At 49.1% G+C, this 18,237-nt stretch overlaps 1 protein-coding gene across 3 annotated transcripts; it reads right to left on the reverse strand.

Annotated features, from left to right (window-relative positions):
- Positions 1-4,463: 4,463 nt before the first annotated feature.
- On the reverse strand, positions 4,464-13,385 carry TAB1 (TGF-beta activated kinase 1 (MAP3K7) binding protein 1). Of its 3 annotated transcripts, XM_056339485.1 has the most exons (12): positions 13,192-13,364; positions 12,632-12,680; positions 12,311-12,447; positions 12,018-12,171; positions 11,303-11,389; positions 10,599-10,737; positions 10,014-10,127; positions 7,567-7,678; positions 7,318-7,462; positions 6,681-6,903; positions 6,227-6,383; positions 4,464-5,155 (listed from the first exon to the last, which is right to left on the reverse strand). In XM_056339485.1, the coding sequence occupies exons 1-12, from the start codon at positions 13,266-13,268 to the stop codon at positions 4,948-4,950; spliced, it is 1,602 nt and encodes a 533-aa protein (XP_056195460.1). In that variant the 5' UTR covers positions 13,269-13,364; the 3' UTR covers positions 4,464-4,947. The 3 variants fall into 3 exon arrangements, 2 of the variants coding, with proteins under 2 accessions (XP_056195460.1, XP_056195461.1); XM_056339486.1 differs by lacking the exon at positions 12,632-12,680 and having other exon boundaries at positions 13,236-13,385; XR_008821969.1 differs by lacking the exon at positions 4,464-5,155 and having other exon boundaries at positions 6,245-6,383; positions 6,560-6,903; positions 13,192-13,367.
- Positions 13,386-18,237: the final 4,852 nt, after the last annotated feature.

Genomic DNA, 18,237 nt, shown 5'->3' on the forward strand with positions numbered 1-18,237 from the left:
TCTTGTTCCTCCAGGGCATCTGTTTTCTCTTCCATTCTGTCTGGCTGTTCAACAGCCTGAACTCAGTTACTCTAATCCCTCCATCTTCAGTGATGTTCTCAGCTCCACATAATAAATATTAACAGCTTACATGTATCTTGGGGTTCTTATGCAAGGACTCCAAATAGCTTTCTGGTTCATATGCACGTGGGGCTCACTTTATTCACTAGCAAAATACAGCCACCGATGAGACAGCAGTTGTTTAGCAACCTACGGTGACAACACACAATAGTTAAGACGGGAAGTGAAGATAAATATCGTATCCATTTGAAACTCCAGGAGGGGATTGCAGTTGGCAGAATATAAGTACTCATGCTGAATTTTAGCCAGAATACTCCAAATAGCATTCCTATGCTTACAGAAAGAGCTATAGGATTTAAAATACCTAACCCATCCCTCGTGGTTTATTTACAACTCATGTTAACGGCACTGATGTTTTAGGATGCCAGCGATGCTCTTAACCAGAGAAAGGCAAGTCACTTGAGCAATGAACTATACGGGATTACTTTAAAGCCCTTTCTCAGAATTTCTAGAAAAGGAAAAACTAGACTATTATATATAAACAACTGTCTGTTAGCTATCAAGTTAAAAAATATTTATATATTTTAGGCAGCTTCACTCTTCAGCTATGGCTATCTGCCACACAATGGCAGGAGGCCAATTGTGGCATTTTTTTCAGTGGTGCCACAAACCCTTCTGCTATCTCCTAACACTCTCAAAACCTTCATGTGATGAAAAATAAAAGGGGTGAAAGGAAAGGAACACACTCCTTCCTCTTCAGAGCATGGCAGCTGAGGGAGCACAGACTCTAGTCGAGAATGCTGCATTTCCCTTGCATGGTCCAGGGAGCATTGGTGGCACTGAGCGGCACTTGCTGACTGGATGCCTCTTCCCTGTTGGAATGTCCAGGTGTGCCAAAAGCAACCAAGTGTGAAGTAAGAGGTGAATGGGAACAAACCAGCCCACGTTAGCTTCAGCTGATGCCTCGGCTGCTGAAGAAAACCCAAGCTCTGCATGACTTGCCCACAGATGATGTACCAGAGCTGAGCACTGACTGCCAGCCATGACCCTGCCTGGCTAACCTTCCTCTATTTAAAGATTTATGTTATAAATGGGTGCGCTGCTCAGCTAATGGAGAGCTTAAAATAAAAAAAAGTCCCTGGTGATCTTTCAGTGGCAGAGATGGTGAGGACCTCAGTTTTAGGTGTCACCAAGGGCCACTCTGTGGCTGCAGACCTCCATACCCCAAGGCAGCCCAGGAGCTTCTAGGTCTCCATCTGATGGCTTATGTCCACCCCATGCTGGGGTAGACACGACCCTGCCAAGAATTTTTTGGAAACCGCCCTTTCCTAGTGCTGCAGAGGCCACCCTGCTAGTCCTGGGACCGTGAGATGTATGGGGGCACAGAAGGTGCAGACAGCTGCCAGCAAGGGTGTCTTGCCAACACCCACCCAGCCCCCTCCACCAGTGCTGGGCACTCCCCACTGGGCTGCTGGAAAGGTTTCTCAGTAAAGGAGAAGCAAGGAGGGACAGAAAATTAGGGATGGGAGGGATGATGGAGTGTGTCCTGTCTCCCACCCAGGCACCTCCACCCGGTGAGGGGATAATGGTGGTTTAGGGAGGAGGAAGAGTGCAAGCTGAAAGAAGGCTTTGGGGGCTGGTTCAGGACAGACACTGCTTCAAGTCCAGAGCAACACAAGCCCCAGGCTTCATACTGAAACCAGCCCCAACATTGCCTCCTCTTTCTGTCAGCTATTTCTGGAGGTCCTCAAAGGCAGCAGGGAGTCTACAAAGTCCTTACCAGTCTTTGCTGGGTTTTCTCCACACCCCTGGCATACAGTGAGGGGCACATGGCTTCGATCCTCCCCAAAAGCGTAAAAAATCTTTGCGACATCTTTGGCCCTGCTGAATCTTCAGCATGCCACTTCAGCTTGGCTGCCCTCTCACCTCACTGCCTGCCCGTGAGCACGGGGATCCAGATCTTCTCCCAGCCTGTCTCACCAGCCACAGCTTGAGCACCTCTTAACAACCCTCAGCCTGAGCCACAGGTGCTCCTCACTGCTCCCGTGGGCTTGTCATTTCTACCCTTGTCTCACAAGGGGATAGCTCTTGAAAAATAAGATTAACTGCCTTTACTGCAGACTCACTCTGCATATTCCGATCTTAATTTGCCAGCTCCTCTCCAGCAGTCTGTGGTGCATAGCTGCACTGTTTTTCTCTTTCTGCCTAGGACTAAGTTTCTGGTGGTTTTGAATTTCACTACACTGCAAAAAGGCCCCTGCTCTTGTTTCTGGTTCTGTCTTCTTCCATCCACTCCTTCATTTTAAAGGGGCAAGGGAGAGGAGGTTTTTCCACCGTTGTTGCAGCCCACATCTTCCCATCACTATATTAAACACCAACATTTGCTCCCAAGCCTCCTTCCCCTGTACAGAATGTTCAGTCTGTTTCTTTGACCTGGACTCCTAAGCCATGGCTTACATAGCATGTACAGAAAACCTTATTTTCCTCATCTTTTTTTCCAGTGGCTTTGCAAACACAGCTTAGTGTGATGCACCCACTCTTACCTACTTTATTTTTTTGTATTTCATAAACTGATAATTACGCCAAAGGAAAAGTTTGTTTTGCCTGTGTAAGTGCACTTGGCAATTCTTAAACTTTTATCTGGAGCATCCACATGCTGGAATATTTCCCATTGGAACTGTTCTCAGTGTAAGTTAGCAAATACCATAGATAAATGGGATGGGGGAATAAGCAAGAAAGACGTGTTTATACAGCTATTTAAATCTGTGCCAGGTTAGGGAACGCAGAATAGGATAAAACCTCTTCAACTCCATTTTAGTCCATACCAAGATCACATCATCCTATCAAATAGCCACACAATACCCTGGAGGAAAGGATAGGATCTCCAGGCCAAATGACATTTCGGAGCACTCCAGGACAAAGCTAGGCTGGGCTCAGATACCTGAACTCCTGGCTTCTCACAGGGCAGAGGGCACAGGTGAGGGATTGCCAGCCCCTGCCTCAGTCAGCCTCAGGGACAAGGCACCAAGCCTCATAAAGCTGCTGCCTTTCCCTCCACACCACTCAAAGCCACTTCCCTGGCAGGGTTGGAAGGTGCCTGTGCCGGCATGTTCAGCACACTCAGTCTTCCTGGGAACTACACGACAGGGAAATGTGAGCTTCTGCAGGCAGCGCAGCAGCCAAGAGCCCCGCACAATTTGCACGAAACCCTGCCAGGCAAAGCCATGCCCGCGGGACCGGGAGGCGGCAGCGGTGGAGAGCCACCCACCTACGGGCAAGGGATCCCTGTTGTGCCTTCCAAGGAAACGGGTGTTTCTCACTGCTCTGATCCTGCCCACGTTATTTCTCAGTGAACTCGGATCTTGCCCTGGGGCACTCAGGGCTATTTGATTTATCCAAAGGGATAAATCTCCCTCTGCTCCTTTCCAAGCTGGCACGCCACAAGTGCCTTGAACCTGCACACACCAGGGCCTGGCTACACACTGGCCTTGACTGCAGCATCCGCTGCTACTTCACCCTGACTCCTTCCCTTTCCCTTTCTCTTTCCTAAGGTGACCAGCCTGGAGGCAAAAATGTATCTGGGAAGGAACCTAGGCCGGTTCCCTCAGTAGCTCTTTCTCCTGTGATCTCCTCTTGCCCCCTCTTGGCTTTGCCTGGTGCCTTACAACTCCCGGCGGAGGTACCAGGAGCTGTGGCACAGCAGTCGCTACCGAGGCCTCGCCGTGTTTGCTGGAGAAAGGCCCCTTCCCTGGGGAGCCAGCAAGGCAGGCTGAAGGGGAAGGCTGGAGCAGGGAGGGAAGAGGCTCGCTTGCCGCCTGCCGTCAAAAATCTGAACTGAAGAGCAAGACGGCCATGAGCCTGATGCCTCCGCCAGCTAGTCCAGGCCTTGGCTGACCTGGTGTGTAGCCAGCAGCCCAGCGGGAACCCTCCCCTCCTCACTGCCCACCTCTCCGCTCTGACACGAGGGTGCACATCTGCATCGTCAAGGCAGCCACATCACGACATCGTTTTGGTTCTAGCCACACGTGACCTCCTGCTGTGCGCTACCAGAAGCCTGTGCAGGAAAACTGCGTTACAAACTCCACCTGCCCTCTACGACTCCCCAGATGGCCTGCATTAAGGGAAACGATGTGCATTTTGCCTACAAAAACCAATAGTCTTAATTTATAGTTTAACTCCAAGCCAGAATCCAGCGCCAAATCTCAAGTAAGCAAGCATGGGAAAAGGACCTTATGCTTTTAAGCCACCTGCAAGGGCTCAGGCCGCTTTTACAAGAGAAATTTGCCTGCTGCAAGGGTGCAACCCCCTATTGTGGTTTCAGCAGGAGGGTTTCAACAGGAAGAGCCGTCACACCCCCACACAACATTGTAAGGAAGAGAGCAAGCCACACAGATGCCACCAAGTGTAGCTATAAGTTATTTATTCTGCAAAATAGAGGTATCTTCTAAGGAGTTGAAGACTAGAATCACAGCATTATGGACTGAGTTGTGGAAACATCATGACAGTACACACGCACAGGCACACACATGTACACCTACACACACGTGCGCACACACACAGCCTTGGTACAGGCCCCTACTCTCGCATTACCCAGAGGGAGCCCTCTCTGCATCTTTATTTGCAAAAACCTGCAGCAAGGGTTGCATTCAAGACCCCTTCCCCTATTCACAGGGTTTCTGAGGGAATGAGGTCGGTCAGGATTGGGTGCATGGCACAGGCTACACGTGTGTAGTGTGCTGCACACACTCCCCAGCCCAGTGTTCAGCACATCCTGGATAGGAGTTATTTCTCAGCAGAACACAGCCCCCAGTGGAGCACTCTCCTTCTTGCCTCAGTCTTTGCCCACGCAGCTGAGTGCAGGGTGTCTGGAGGAGGCAGATTCCCATGTTAGGACACAGTCAATGCTCCCTGCTCACCATGGTCCATGTTCCAAAGCCGGTAAAACTCTGCAAAATCCACGTAAGGCTCCACACGCCCATCTTCATCTGGCTGGAGCGAGTGGGTGGGTCGGGAGCGGAAGAGACCCCCGTCTGAACTTGAGCTGCTACTCTGCGTATGAGTATTAGTCGACTGGAGTGTTACAGTTGGGCTTTGGCTATGGAGAGAAAACAAGCATCTTTATTTTTCCCCATCTGATACTCTGGACAAGAAAAACACCAGAACAAGTGCCAGCTTCTTCACAAATCAAGCTATCCTTAGCAAACAGGTAAAAAGTTGCAGTCTCTTGCTCTATGAGAGCACTAGAAGTGTTGAGAACTGCTTGGAATTGCTTGGAACACCAAAGATACCTGATTCACATTGAACTGGAAGGCCTTAAGTACAACCAGGCGTTCTAAAGAACAGAGAAGAAGCCGGGGGGCAGGGGAGAGAGAGGAATGGCGAAAAAAGGGAGTGGAAAAACAGGAGAGAAAAAAAGGAAAAAAAGAAAGGCATGCACTCTGCTGGCCTCCCCATACCCATACAGTATGAGCTTTACGGGAAGAGTCTGGCAGCAAGGAAAGCTATTCTTGCGTGACCTGTGTTGCAGCCAAAGCAGCTCTAGTGCGTCAGCCTCATTGTTTCTGGAGCTACCAGAATACAATAATCAGAGAGCTTCTTCACTTTGCAGCGTGTACACACACCACTCCATGCCAAAGGCTGAACCCAAACCAGAGCCACTAACTAGTATGATCCTTCAAAGTGGATCCAAATAGAATCCAGTTCTAACTTTTATCCTTTTTTTCTACCCTAGCCTCTACCTGTGAGCAAGCCAACTTGCGCAGCAAGTCTCCAGCAGCCTTACAGGTGACCCGCATAGCCCCTCTTATTAAAATGAAAGGGACCCACATTCCCCCCATGCACAGCATCCAACACGCTTGGCACACAAGATCCAAAGAGAAGGGCTGCTCTCTGCCAGAATGCCCTCCACCAGCAGCAGCAGATGCTGCTCCCAAGGCATGTTCCCAGAGCTGCCTTCAGAGCTGCTCGCTTTACTCATTCCCACTCCTCACACAATCGCTTTCCAGCTAACACATTATGCTGGCTGTCAATACTGCAGTCAGGAGGACCACACTCCAGATAAAGGAATGATTGACAGGTAACTGACAGGTGTATCTGCTTTTCAACCACTTTACACAGTGTGAGGTGCAGGGAAAAACTGCAGGTAGCAATAGAGCAGGAATCTTACTTTGTGAGGGTGGGGGTGGCTTCATCCAGAGTTGAGCTGCTGTGGGCACCATTGACCATCTGGCCTTGGGAAGGCATGACAAGAGACAGCGTGACACTCGTTTTGCTTGTGCTTTGGGAGCTGGAATACGGCACAGAGACTGGGTAGACACGGCCTCCTGAGAAGGGAGAAAACAAGAGCTATAAAATGCAGCGGAGACATGATTGGCTGAGGGTGCACAGCGGCAAAGAAAGGCCAAAGAACCCAAGGATTTATATTAAACTGCCTTTCTTATGTGCTGTACCGTATTCTGTCAAGTTATCACAGACTCTGTATCTCAGAAGCCAATAATACCTTCAATAAGAAAATTCCTTCTACACTGAGTATCTCCTCTCCCAATGTTAGGTCAGTGCTGGGTCAACCAAGAGATCTTATCTTCCACCCTCCATTTGGTTTCATTCTCTCCCCAACACACCTTGTGTTGGTGTCAGCGTGGGCTGGCTCATCTCACCCAGGGGGTACCCAAAATTCCTCACAAGCAGCGTCATGTCTTCATGCCGGGGACAGAACTTAGATCGTTCCCCACCGCTGGCAAAAGTGTCACAGTGGATCCGCTTAACCCGGTCCACTACTGCTTGTGCCACAGCATCCAGCGATGTCTGCTTGGCAAACTCTGTGGCGATCATGGCTGCAATTTCCTGAGCAGAGAAGGGAAGGAAGAAAAGAAGGAGAAATAAAAAAAAAAAAAAAAAAAAGAGGAATGAAGTTTAGGAGATTTTGCAGGAAACCTTCTCCTGCCATTTCATCTAAGAGTTTTTATGGCAACTCCTCCAGCCGTGCTGCTTGCTGGTCTCACCTGCTGCTATGTGCCCTTGCGCCTTGAATCATCCCATTCCCTTTAATGGGCTAGTCCTAAGGGACAGGCAGCTACCTAGAAGAACTGGCTCAGCGAAACAGCTCCCATATTACTACAGATGGGAATGGGGTGGCACAGGCATTCAACCTGGCCAGCACTCGCATGACAGATGAGGAGGCAAGCCCCTATGAGAGCAGCCAACACTGCTGGAGCGTGTCAATAGCCGAAGGAACGTTTCCGATGTGAGTAGGCTCACCTGGTTGGCCTGCCCAGGCCCATGAGCTGCCTCCAGCGCTTTGTAGAGCCCTTCAGACATGAGCACCAAGAAGCCAGTCACGCCATCCAGGGAGTGCCCTCCATGTATTTCAGGCTCTGCTATGATGGGCTTAGATTTAGCAGCACTGGAAAGAGACGGTGTTATTTAGTATTTAATGGTGACATGGTAGGTGAGAACAAAAGGGTCATGAAGAAAAGGAGGGCCTGAAACCACAAAGGTTTTTCTGACCTGAGCAGTTCAATATCAGTATAGCCGTATTTGACTTTGTAATCTCCAATGCGCCGAGTGCTTTCCTGCCCACGAATAGTTCCCACTTGTTTTATTTTCCCTGCATCCAAGCCTGCCAGATTGAAAACCAAAAAAGTTTAATTGATTTTGGGAAACTTGCAGGACTTCCTCTGGTTGTCAGGAATGAGAAAAGAAATAGGCACAGCCAAAGAGAACTGCAAGACAAAACGAGATGCCAAAGAATCATCAGGACCCCAAGAGGGAGAAAAGAAAGAGCAGTTTGCTGTGTCCCAAGGGACACCTTTTCATTAGTTGTAATCTGGGAAGAAGAGAGGAGAGAGATGCACACAGCCTGACATGCGCACTCTAAATGCAACAGTTGGCCGGTCCCGAGACAAAGCCCACATTCTGGTCCAAAGCCACCAGCGGCAGCTGGCCTGTGTGCACAGGCATTTGCTGAAAAGGCAGGGGAACATCTGCGCCTGTCAGCTCTGGACTGGGCGGTGGGAGGAGAAGGCAGGAAGGAGGAAAACATATGAGAAGGATTCTGCTTTTTCTTCCATCTATTATCAATCCCTGCTCCTAAACTCCACATAACAATTTCACTAATACGCTAGATTGCAAAGGGAGAAAAGGAGAACAAGAGGCACTGAATTTGCTCAAATGCTCAAACTGATGTGGGCTACTCCTAAAAAAAGGACAATGACCAAACAAGTATTTATTTAAATAAATTTAAGGAGATACACCTCTGGCAGGGTCTAGGAAGGAATCCTATCTTGAAAAAGGTTCTAACAGGGACCATCTGGGTGTAGCTACTATTTGAGGCAGGACTCAGAGCAGATGAGCCACTTACCCAGTCTGTTCTGGCAAATCCCCTTTCCTGGTTATACCTACAGCTAACAGGCAGAAAATGTTATTTTGAGATTTTATCTAGAGATGACTGTCTTCAGTACAAGGGGAGGGCAGGGGTCCAACTGAAACTCTCCCTCTGAGTCAAACCAAACCTCACTGCACAGATGGCTCCACACCTACCCCAGCAGTAAGACACAACTCTGCCATCTGCTGCAGACCAAAGCTGACTCATCAACATGGCCTTGCTCATGTGCCAGCTCCTGGCAGGGGGATACATGCCACTGACAGACACAAATACAGGGAGGCTCACAGCACACCAGAGAGGTTGTGTCTAAATCACAGCAACTCTCCTGGAGCACTAAACAAGGTGTGATGTGCTGGATGAAAAGCCACAAAGGCCTAAGACCTTTTCCTCCCCTCAGGAGAGGTGCAACACAAGCATCATCATGACGAACACTATCCCCGCTACCCTCTTACACCACTGCGCTTCAGCCTAGCCCTACAACCACCTCCTTGGGCCCTCATAACAGCCTCTGCACACTGACTTGTTCCACAGGCTCTCCCTTCTGCTGGGACCGCCAGCAGGAGAGCCACTGCTGCACCAAGTTAAGGTTGGTATTTCTAGCAGATCCCTGTTCTGCTATGGACTACAGCTAAAGTCTGCATTTTTGGCAGTAGAAAGGCAGTCAAAGGGTCTCTTTCCCTGGATTTTTGTATTCAGCCTTCTGTTTCACAGCACATACCCCTACTGCAGGAGTATGAGTACAAGAGGAAATGGAAGAGAAATAGAATAAGGCAAGACCCAGAAATAGAATAAGACAAGCAGAAAATTGCCACATCAACAGCCTCACCAGATAAGAACATATCTACCAGGTGAAGCCAATGAAAACTGCCCAGTTAGTTCTACCTAAACAAAGGTACACAACGTAAGTATCTAAGTAAGAAGAATTCGGTACTAGCAATCACACAAGTGGTCTGGGCTAGTTCTAGACCAAGAAAGAAAACATGTCAAAACTGCAAAGGAAAGGGCAACTGCCTATAGCAAAATGTCAGCGTTGAGAGTTCAATAGTTACTGATGTGACAGCAGTGAACGCCAGTGCTTGGCCTGGCTCCGTCTGCAGAGTACCTGTTTTTTTTGCAACAGCTTGTACAAAAGGATATTGAAATGCACCATCCCAAGGGTGCGGCATCACACACAACTTAACCTAGCATAAATGTGGTTTGCCTCCAAAAAAGCAGTCATATACTCTCCACCCAGTTTCTACCAGCTGGCTCCGTGCTTCCACTCCTGCCTTCCTATAGACTTCAGCAATCACATAGCTGGAGGGCAAATCAATGTCAGTTTGGCAGTCAGACATAAAACTAACACTCAAAACTTGGAAAAAAAAGGAGTTTTCCGCTGGTTCAGTGAATCACTCCACAGCCTCACAATAGCTAGACACGCAGAAAAAGAAGGCACTGAACTTGTCATTTGAAAACACAGTAAGCTGCTTTTTGCAGTTATTTATTTCCATTGGCTTGAATCATTCCTGGTGCTCCAGATAAACGGAGGCATGTGATGTTCTCAGATATGAACATGAAACTCAACACTCACCCAGCTGGGAGAAGCGAAAAAGTTCATCCTCATTCTCTGTCGTATGGTCCACGTTGAGCTGAGTCACCTGCAGCCCATCCACCGTGGACTTGCATAACAGTGCTCGATTGGTACCTGCAGTGGGAGCAGTGAGATGAGGCACCAGATAGCTCTGCCATTAAGAGGGAGAACATACCCAAATGGAAAAGGAACAGGAGAGAGAAATAGAAAAGAGAAAAGCTCATGTACTGTCTCATCATGATCTCCAAGAGTAGCCTTGCTAGCAGCATAGTAGGCCTGCTAGGCAGCTCTTCATCCAGGCCTGAGCTGGTACCTCACAAGAAAGCTCTCCATTTCTCAATGAACCTGCACTACTGCCTCTCAACCCACTTTCCCTCTGTTCTTTGGTCATGCACACTGCACCAGCCAACATCTGCAGAAATAAAGAGCCAGGCTGATTTCAAGTGCTCCTGTAAGTAACAAGCATATCACTCCTTGGCCACAGACCAAAGAAACTGTCCCCCACATGCAAACTGCTTTCACTTCTTAGAACCACAGCCATCCTCAGAAATGCCTAGACTGAGCTGCTGACAAAAAACAACTCACCCACATTGGCGATATAAAGCTTGTTATTGAGAACAACAGCTACAATAGCCATGGCTCCTCCAGAGATCTCCTGCTCTACAACCTTCAATCTCTCCACAATCTTCTGGTACTGAGGAGGCAGTTGGTGGTGAGGGACACCCTGGAACCCAAAATGAGGGAGATGCTTAAATACACAGTCCACAACACGGAAACCACAGCTGGAATCAGATTCCATAGGGAGGGGAATTGTCTTGACATATCTTAGCTTCATGCCAAGCCTGTGCAAGACATACAATTATTTGTTCAATCCTAACAAATGACATAGCTCCAATCAGGTGAACTGGACTGTCGTCTCCGGAACCTTAAGAACAGAATCCACACCTGCCCAGATGCCATGCAAATCTGAGGCCTTGTTTCTCACCCGCATCATACAGCTTTGTCCTGGAAGAGCCACATGTACAGGATGAACTCCTCCCCATGATATGTTCAGTTCCTTACTAAGATAACCAGTGATGGGTCTGCGTAGTGCCAGTATAAACAGTGGGAACTCTGGGAAATGCACCAAGACACTTGCTTCATTTCATGCAAGCTCCCAGAAGAGAGCCACAGAGAAACCACGTTCAATTTCAGCCTCCCTCAGCCCAGACTGACTAACATTCCCAAACCTCATCCAGTAACCTGGAAGGTGCAACCTTCAACAACCTCTGTTCCTAAGGCTACATTACCTCTGGTAGCTGGGACTGCAGACTGGCCTTCTCTGCCAAGGCATCATCAATAGACTCCAGGAAGCTTCTTTCTACCACATCAAAAGCCTAAAAAAGGCCATGAAGAGAAACTAAGCTCTTATCCAATGCCTTTGAGGCTACCCATCCCCACCTCCCTAAGACTGGCTCATAAGAGTGGATGATTACTATACATACAGACATTTCAAGGATCAGTACATCACATTGAAACACAATTATTTCAGTGCAACTAGTTAACAGCTTGTAAAAACAATCTGCAACAGCTCAAAACAGGTGACAAAACCATAAAAATTACATTCACAGCAATGTCAGAGACCTATCTGATCTTGCACGTTGACTGTAAGAACTTGCCTATCACTCAAAGCGCACTCACAAATCCATCTCCCCACACATTAACTTCCCCCTTTCACTTATTGCCATCTTCTTCACAGGCTGACTTGCTCCTACGTGTCCAGTGAAGACAAGCTGCAGCTTTCTGGAAAACTCTCAGGACTGTGCTGACAAAGCCAAGGGGACAGATGGGTACGAGGCGGGAGTGAAACAAAGCACTACAGCTGCTCAGGATGAGTGCAGCTGCAACCATTGGCAGATGTTTACAACCCCCACAGAAACCAGATGCTGCTCCCCTGGTGGCAAAAGAAGGACGTGGGTAGTGTGAGAAGCAGGAAGCTTTCCCAGTCAAAGAAAGCTTCTTTACCTGCAGCAGAACCCGACGCACATCAGCATCACTGTGGTCTGCATGTAGCTGGCCCAGCAGCAATTCTGCAGAGAGCCTCTGACCCACAAAATTGGTGACTCGGTTGCCATCATAGCCATTAAAGACACCATAGAGGTAGCAGTTGTTCTCGCTCCTGTCAGAGGCAGAAACAAAGAGGTCACAGATGTCTGTGAGACACAGACATACTTAACACGTTCCTCCAGACACCTCTGCATGCCCAGGCCCCACCCTCTTCTTCCAAGTCCTGTGTGACAAACTAAATACCCATTTACCTGAATTTTAACCAGTTATCTTCCAAGGGGTGACCCTCTGTCCCCTTGCCATCTGCACTGTAGGAACGGTTTGGAGCTGAGCCCACTCCAGAGAGATGGCAGGATGGCAAGTCGTCTGTCCAACTGGGCTGCTGTTCCTATGAGAAAGAAAGAGGAAGGAGATCACGTAAACCCCAAGCATCTTGAACTGAGGATCCTGGTCCAGTACAGGTTACAAATCCATCCCTACAATCTTCTCAACCCTCCTCCCTTCGCTAGCACGGCAGCACATCACCCCAGCCGATAACTTCAGCTTCCCTGCTGCAGAACTGGATCACTTACCACTTCCTTTCCCTCTGAAGCTGAGCTCTGGCTGCACCTCCAGCTCTTGCTAACAAGAGAGCAGAAGTTAAATTTGCACCAGAGTTTCACGCTGGGTACAGCACAGCACTAGCTATCCATGTGGTGAATCGGCCCGTCGCGGCCCCGCGACACGGGAGCACAGGGAAGGCTCGGGTCCCCCGCCGGACTCTGGCCAGCCAGGACAGGAGGACTGGTCCCCGCCGCGGTCAGACACCCCGGGCCCAGCCCCCGGCGCAGGCCGCCCGCTCACACAGCGCCGGCCTGCAGCGCCGCTGCCCCCTCACACGGCCGGGCCGCCCCAAGCCCGCGGTACCGGCGCGGCCCCCGCCGCCACCTGCCGCCCCCGCCCGCAGCGCTGCAGAGCGGCCGGCCCGCCAGGGTGGCGGGGACTCCCAGCCGCAGGCGGCCCCGGGGGCAGAGGGCAGCAACCCACCCCCCGCTGAAGCGGAACGCTCCCCGCCCCCGCCGGGCCTCCCCCTTCCCACACGGCACTGCGGGGGGCAGACGAGGAGGTGGCCCGGGTACCCCCTCGCACCCACCGGGGGGTGCCTGTGCGTGGACCGGGGTGGAAAGTGCCACTCACACTCTGCAGCAGACTCCTCCTCTGCGCCGCCATCTTGGAGCAGGACCGACCTACCCCCGCCCGCCCTTCTCCTCCAGAGCAGCCGAGGCCGCCGGATAGAGCGGCCGCTCCTCAGGCAGGCACGCACGCACAACCCCCCCCCTCCCGCCTCGGTGGCCACAGCTCCGCCCACCCGCAGGGGATGGTCACGCCCACCACCCCCGCCCAGTGGGCGGGAGCGGCGGGGCGCGCTAGAGCGCGAGCGGGGCCCCGCCCCCCGCGAGCCCCGCCCCCGCGCGGAGGCGGTGCCGTGCGGAGCAAGCTTGGCCGCGCTGGCCGCCGGGGCTGTGCTGTCCTGAGCAGGGGGTCGCGCTGGCGCGTCAGCTTTGAGGGCACTTGGAAATGTGGCCAGAGCGGTGGCTGTGGAGCCCTCCTGGGGCTCCCGGAATGATACCCTGGAGAAGCATGCCCCCTCGGCGGTATAGGGGAGCCTGCGGTTGGTGCCCCAGCTTGCCTACTGGCTGGAGGAGAGAGCATGGTCAGCTCACCTTCCTGAGGAGAGAAATCCCACAGAAGTGGAATATTTAAAATTCCCTGTTGTTACCCCATCCTCTTGTCCAGGGGGAATGGAGACATCTCCATTTCTTACCTTGAGGCCTTCAGTTCTGAGAGAAAGAAGCACCTTTTGGCCACCTCTGCAGATGTAGGGAGGGAAGAGGGGCAGGGCTGTGACACTTCTGCTTGGTGGGGTTGCTGGAGAGCCCTGAGCGAGCCTGGTGTTGAAATGTTTTTCTTAGAACTGCATCGTGTTCTGTGCAACTTCTAGGGAAGACTAAGCCCAGGTAAACACAAGAGTATCGGCTCTCAGCAGCACTGCTGCTCTGTAGACACCACAAGAGGTGTCCATTGTCTCAGCTTGGACTCTGGCTTCTGCTAAGGTGATCCACAGCCCTTTCCCACTCTGTTTGCAGGCCATAACAAGGACATAGTGAAACCATGCTTTCAGGCCAGCAATGGGAAGATGTCTACAACAGTTGACAGGTAGTTCTGAATACCCACAATGGTCTGGAGCAGTTCTTGGTAGTCTCAAGTCAGACACAACAGTAAAATAGTTTGTGTGCCTGCCTGAACAATACAGACAAAACCAGAGATCACTGGTGTTGCTCTTCCCTAAGACCCTTTCTAGGCTGAGGTAGGCTGTTGCAGGAGGGACAGGTTGCAGGAGGGACAGTTTCCATTGAATCAGCTCAGCTGAAGCAGGAGAGAAGACACAAGAATCTTTCCCACCACTTTCTTAACATTAAAAGTCAGTGGAAGAGCCCTCCAGGTGTGTGAGTAGCATATCTTGAAGTGAGTGACAGCTGGCAGACAGGCTGCAGCAGCAGGGGGCTTGGGGAAGAGCACATTTCCCTGTGTGATTTGAAGCTGAAGGGACTGCAATGCAAGAGATGTGCCGTTTCAGTCATGTAGCAGTGTGATTGTGGTGAGGGTGGGAGTGTTAAGTAGTCTTGACTTCCAGCAGTGGCTTGATACTCTTTTAATGACATCTTTGTGACAAATACATTAGATCAGATGCACTTCAGAAATAATTGCTGGTTAATTAACTTCATTCTATGGAACGATGGGTTTTGCTGCAGGAGGTCATGCAGAGGGTTCCAGCTCCCTTTCCTGTAAGTCCTTTGTCTATTCTTTTGTTGCATATCTTTCTTTCAAATAGATAAAGATTACAGATCCTTCCCCTTCACGCAAGGTTCACAAATATTCAGCCGTTCAAGCAGACTTAGGCACACAGGCAGAATTACTTTTTAAAAGGTTTTATTGGCCAAAGACAGAAAAAAATGCTAAATTTAGAACCTCGGTGTGTAAACAAGTTTCTGCATGTTTAGCTTTCTGTATAAGCTTGGTCTCACCGATGTCATTTGGAGCATTCCTGTGGGTAAAGCTGCGAGTGGGTACAAATAATGATAGGAATAGGTCTTGAGTCTGCAATAAAAGAAGGATGGGCAGGTTTAGTACTGATAAAGATTTGTTTTCTTACCAGTATCAAGAAGAATTCCTGATGCTGCAGCAATATGTGTATAACAGCATTTTCTATCTCATTAAAAAGCAACAGGTGAGTTTCTCTGCTTTAAAACACGATGACACTTTTTCAGCATTGCAGCAGAAGCTTGTGCTTATTTAATTACTTTCAAGGTTGTAGTCATGCACCTTGATGAGCACAAGCAGACCCTGTCCTTGCTCAGAGTGCCACTGAAATCAGCAAGGCTTCAGGTGAGCTCAGAGACTGCCAGCATGTATTGTATTGCAGGACTGGGAATTTAGACATTTCTGTCTCCTTATATCCATAGGTGAGTCCTTTTGAGACTAACAAGAGCAGAGTCTGTCTGTGGGTGCAATAGGGCAGAATGTGAGAAAGCCAAACAACTTCCCTAAAGATACAAAGTAGAAAAGCTGCCTACTTTCCTTCATCATACAATGACTAGTCACCTCTTGCAGCTAAAAATGTGCCCTGTTCCTAATTTAAATGTCTGGCTTCAGCTCATAGTCACTAATCCTTGTCATTCTGATTTATTTTTTTTCTGTCTGATGGGGCTGGGACATACAGCTGGTGCAAAGCAATTTTTTTTTTGGTGAAAATACTTGTGCCAGATTCTGTCTGGCTATTTCTCTGGTTCTGTCATTAAGCTTCTGCCCTAACCTTGGCTAGGGCAATTAACTACTTGGCCTGCAAAAAGTGAATAGTAAGATTTACGAAATAAGGCTGCTTGCAGTGCTAAATGCATGATGTATATTTGTCCAGCACTTCACAGTCCTCCAAAAGAAAGTGCTACTGAAGCTGCTGCACTGCTTCATTAATATCTGCTCACAGAAACCAACAGCTTTATGCAACCCTTGCAAGATGAAATACTGCACCAACAGAGTGTTTTCTGGCTGTATTGATCAAGCTTATTTTATCCTTTGTTTTATTTATACTTCTTACCTTCAGTAAATCCTCTCAGAATTACCATGCTATATTCTCATGCAGCCAAAATCTCTCCAAGAATTCAGGATGTCAGTCACTGAACCTCACCATCCGTGGACCAAACTCCCACGTTTTTCATTCCTCCCCCCTTCTCCTCCTCCCTCCCTCCTTCTCCTCCTCCCTCCCTCCTTCTCTTTTTATAATTAATTGTTTCTCATTGTTTCTCTGTCCCCAGTGCTAGGGATTATACACATGGCATTTCTGGTGCCAAGCTGTACTGCTGCCTTCCTGTTTTTACTAATGTTTTCCCTGTAGAAAAGGAAGAAGCATGGTCACTGCTGGGCTGCTGGATAAAAGATGAACATGACTGAACAATGTGCCGTGGGGAGCAGGGAGCATAGGGCAGCCGCAGTGCAGTGCTCTTGTAGGTGTTTGGAAACCATACACAATGGGAAGCAAATACAGGATCAACAGCAGAAGGCATCATATCATTTAGTTTCTACTGATCGCGTGAGGTATGTTTAGGGGATTTTTTGTCTGCCTTGTTTTGATGATAATGGAGGCAGGGGCTGGAAAGGAAAGTTGTGATTTTTGGCAAGGCTTGCAGGAGGTGATATGGAAAAGAAGGGTCTCCATGAAGGAGCCGGCTTGTTGCACTTGCTCTGCTTCTGTGGCAAACTATCACAGAAAGGGATGGTGGAAGGGGGGCGTTGCAAGCTCTCACACAGCTCCATCCCAAGGTCTCCCCAGCTACCTCTACCAACTTCAGCCTGATGCTTCCCACAGGCACAGATGCCCTAATGCTTCTTGTTCCTCTGCAGGTCACTATTTCCAGACAGGCTGGAATGGCAAAGAAATAGAAGTGCAGTAATAGAGAGAAAAAGCATTAAGGAAGGAGAGCTGGAAACAGCAGCTTCCTTCCCCCAGCACCCTCTAGAGAGCTGGAGAGCCAACGTGGAGAGCTACTGCTAGGGGAACGGGGAATGGCGAGGGAGTGCTGATCCCCCTGAGAGAGCACCAAATATCCCTGCAAAACAGGGGTTTTGCGGAGCTTTACACGAGCTGAATTTTTCAGGGAGGGAAATGGGGTTGTTTCAGTTGTGCCAAAACATATGATTTTATTGAATTCCTTGAGACACTAAACAAAGTCTCATCGCCTTGAGTCCTGGGATTATGCGAACTTTTTTTAAGAAAACACTTTATAATAATGTTTCTAGATGTCATGACTGCAGGGAAAGGCTTCAAAACGTGACTCATAAGAGCTTGAAATACCAGAAAGCAAAATTAAAGAGATTTCAAATGATCAGAAGACATAAACAAACTAGTAATGTCAGAATGTTATTCATCTTAAATGCCTGCTTTTGGCAACATCTTGTCTCACCAGCTTTTAACTCCACTTGATGCCAGCACAGACATTTGCCTTTCGGTGGGCAAGGTATCTCCACAACACTTGCACTCCAACAGCTGGGACAGTAGGAAGGGCCTTTGTCCAAGCAAAGATCAAGAAACAGATGAGTCTATCAATACTTCTGCATATAATCTGATGTGAAGCTACAGCGTGTTTGCGCTCAGTTGTGTCCCCAAGGGGAGAGAGAGTTTGGAGGAATGGGTGGAATGTGTTCACCACCACGCTTCTGCTTACTGTCCTCAAACTGCACAGGGGTTGAGAAATGTGATACTCAAGGTCCTCAGGTGACAGGTTCATTAAAAGGGGATGAGAAGGAAACTTTACCTAAGCATTGGCATGGGATGGGATTTTGAATTTTATTTTTATTGCAAAACCCATTGAAGTGAGATCCTTTTTAGTGGCAGGCTATCAGTTACTGACACCCACTGTCGACATTGCCTGAGAGCCTTTGTTTCCCAGTATTTGATTATTTTGAGCATGTGTACTATGCTAGACACCTGAGCAATGGTCACACATAGATGAATAGAGGTAAAAACATATTAAAGGAGTAAACAGATTTGCTTCCCCCGGTGTGGAAATACAGATGTTTATTTTCATATAAGTTTGTATCCTATATTCCTGGATGTCCCCCATCCACACCCCCTATAGCCACA

The sequence above is a fragment of the Falco biarmicus genome, chromosome 5 (assembly GCF_023638135.1).
Source record: "Falco biarmicus isolate bFalBia1 chromosome 5, bFalBia1.pri, whole genome shotgun sequence".
Classification (NCBI taxonomy): Eukaryota; Metazoa; Chordata; class Aves; order Falconiformes; family Falconidae; genus Falco; species Falco biarmicus.

Coding starts and splice junctions, on each gene's coding strand:
- TAB1 (XM_056339485.1), bottom strand. CDS start 13,268: ATGGCGGCGCAGAGGAGGAGTCTGCTGCAGAGTGTGAGTGGCACTTTC. Junction 11,390..12,017: donor TGCGTCGGGTTCTGCTGCAG/GTAAAGAAGCTT, acceptor GGCCTTTTTTAG/GCTTTTGATGTGGTAGAAAG. Junction 7,463..7,566: donor ACTGATATTGAACTGCTCAG/GTCAGAAAAACC, acceptor GTCTCTTTCCAG/TGCTGCTAAATCTAAGCCCA.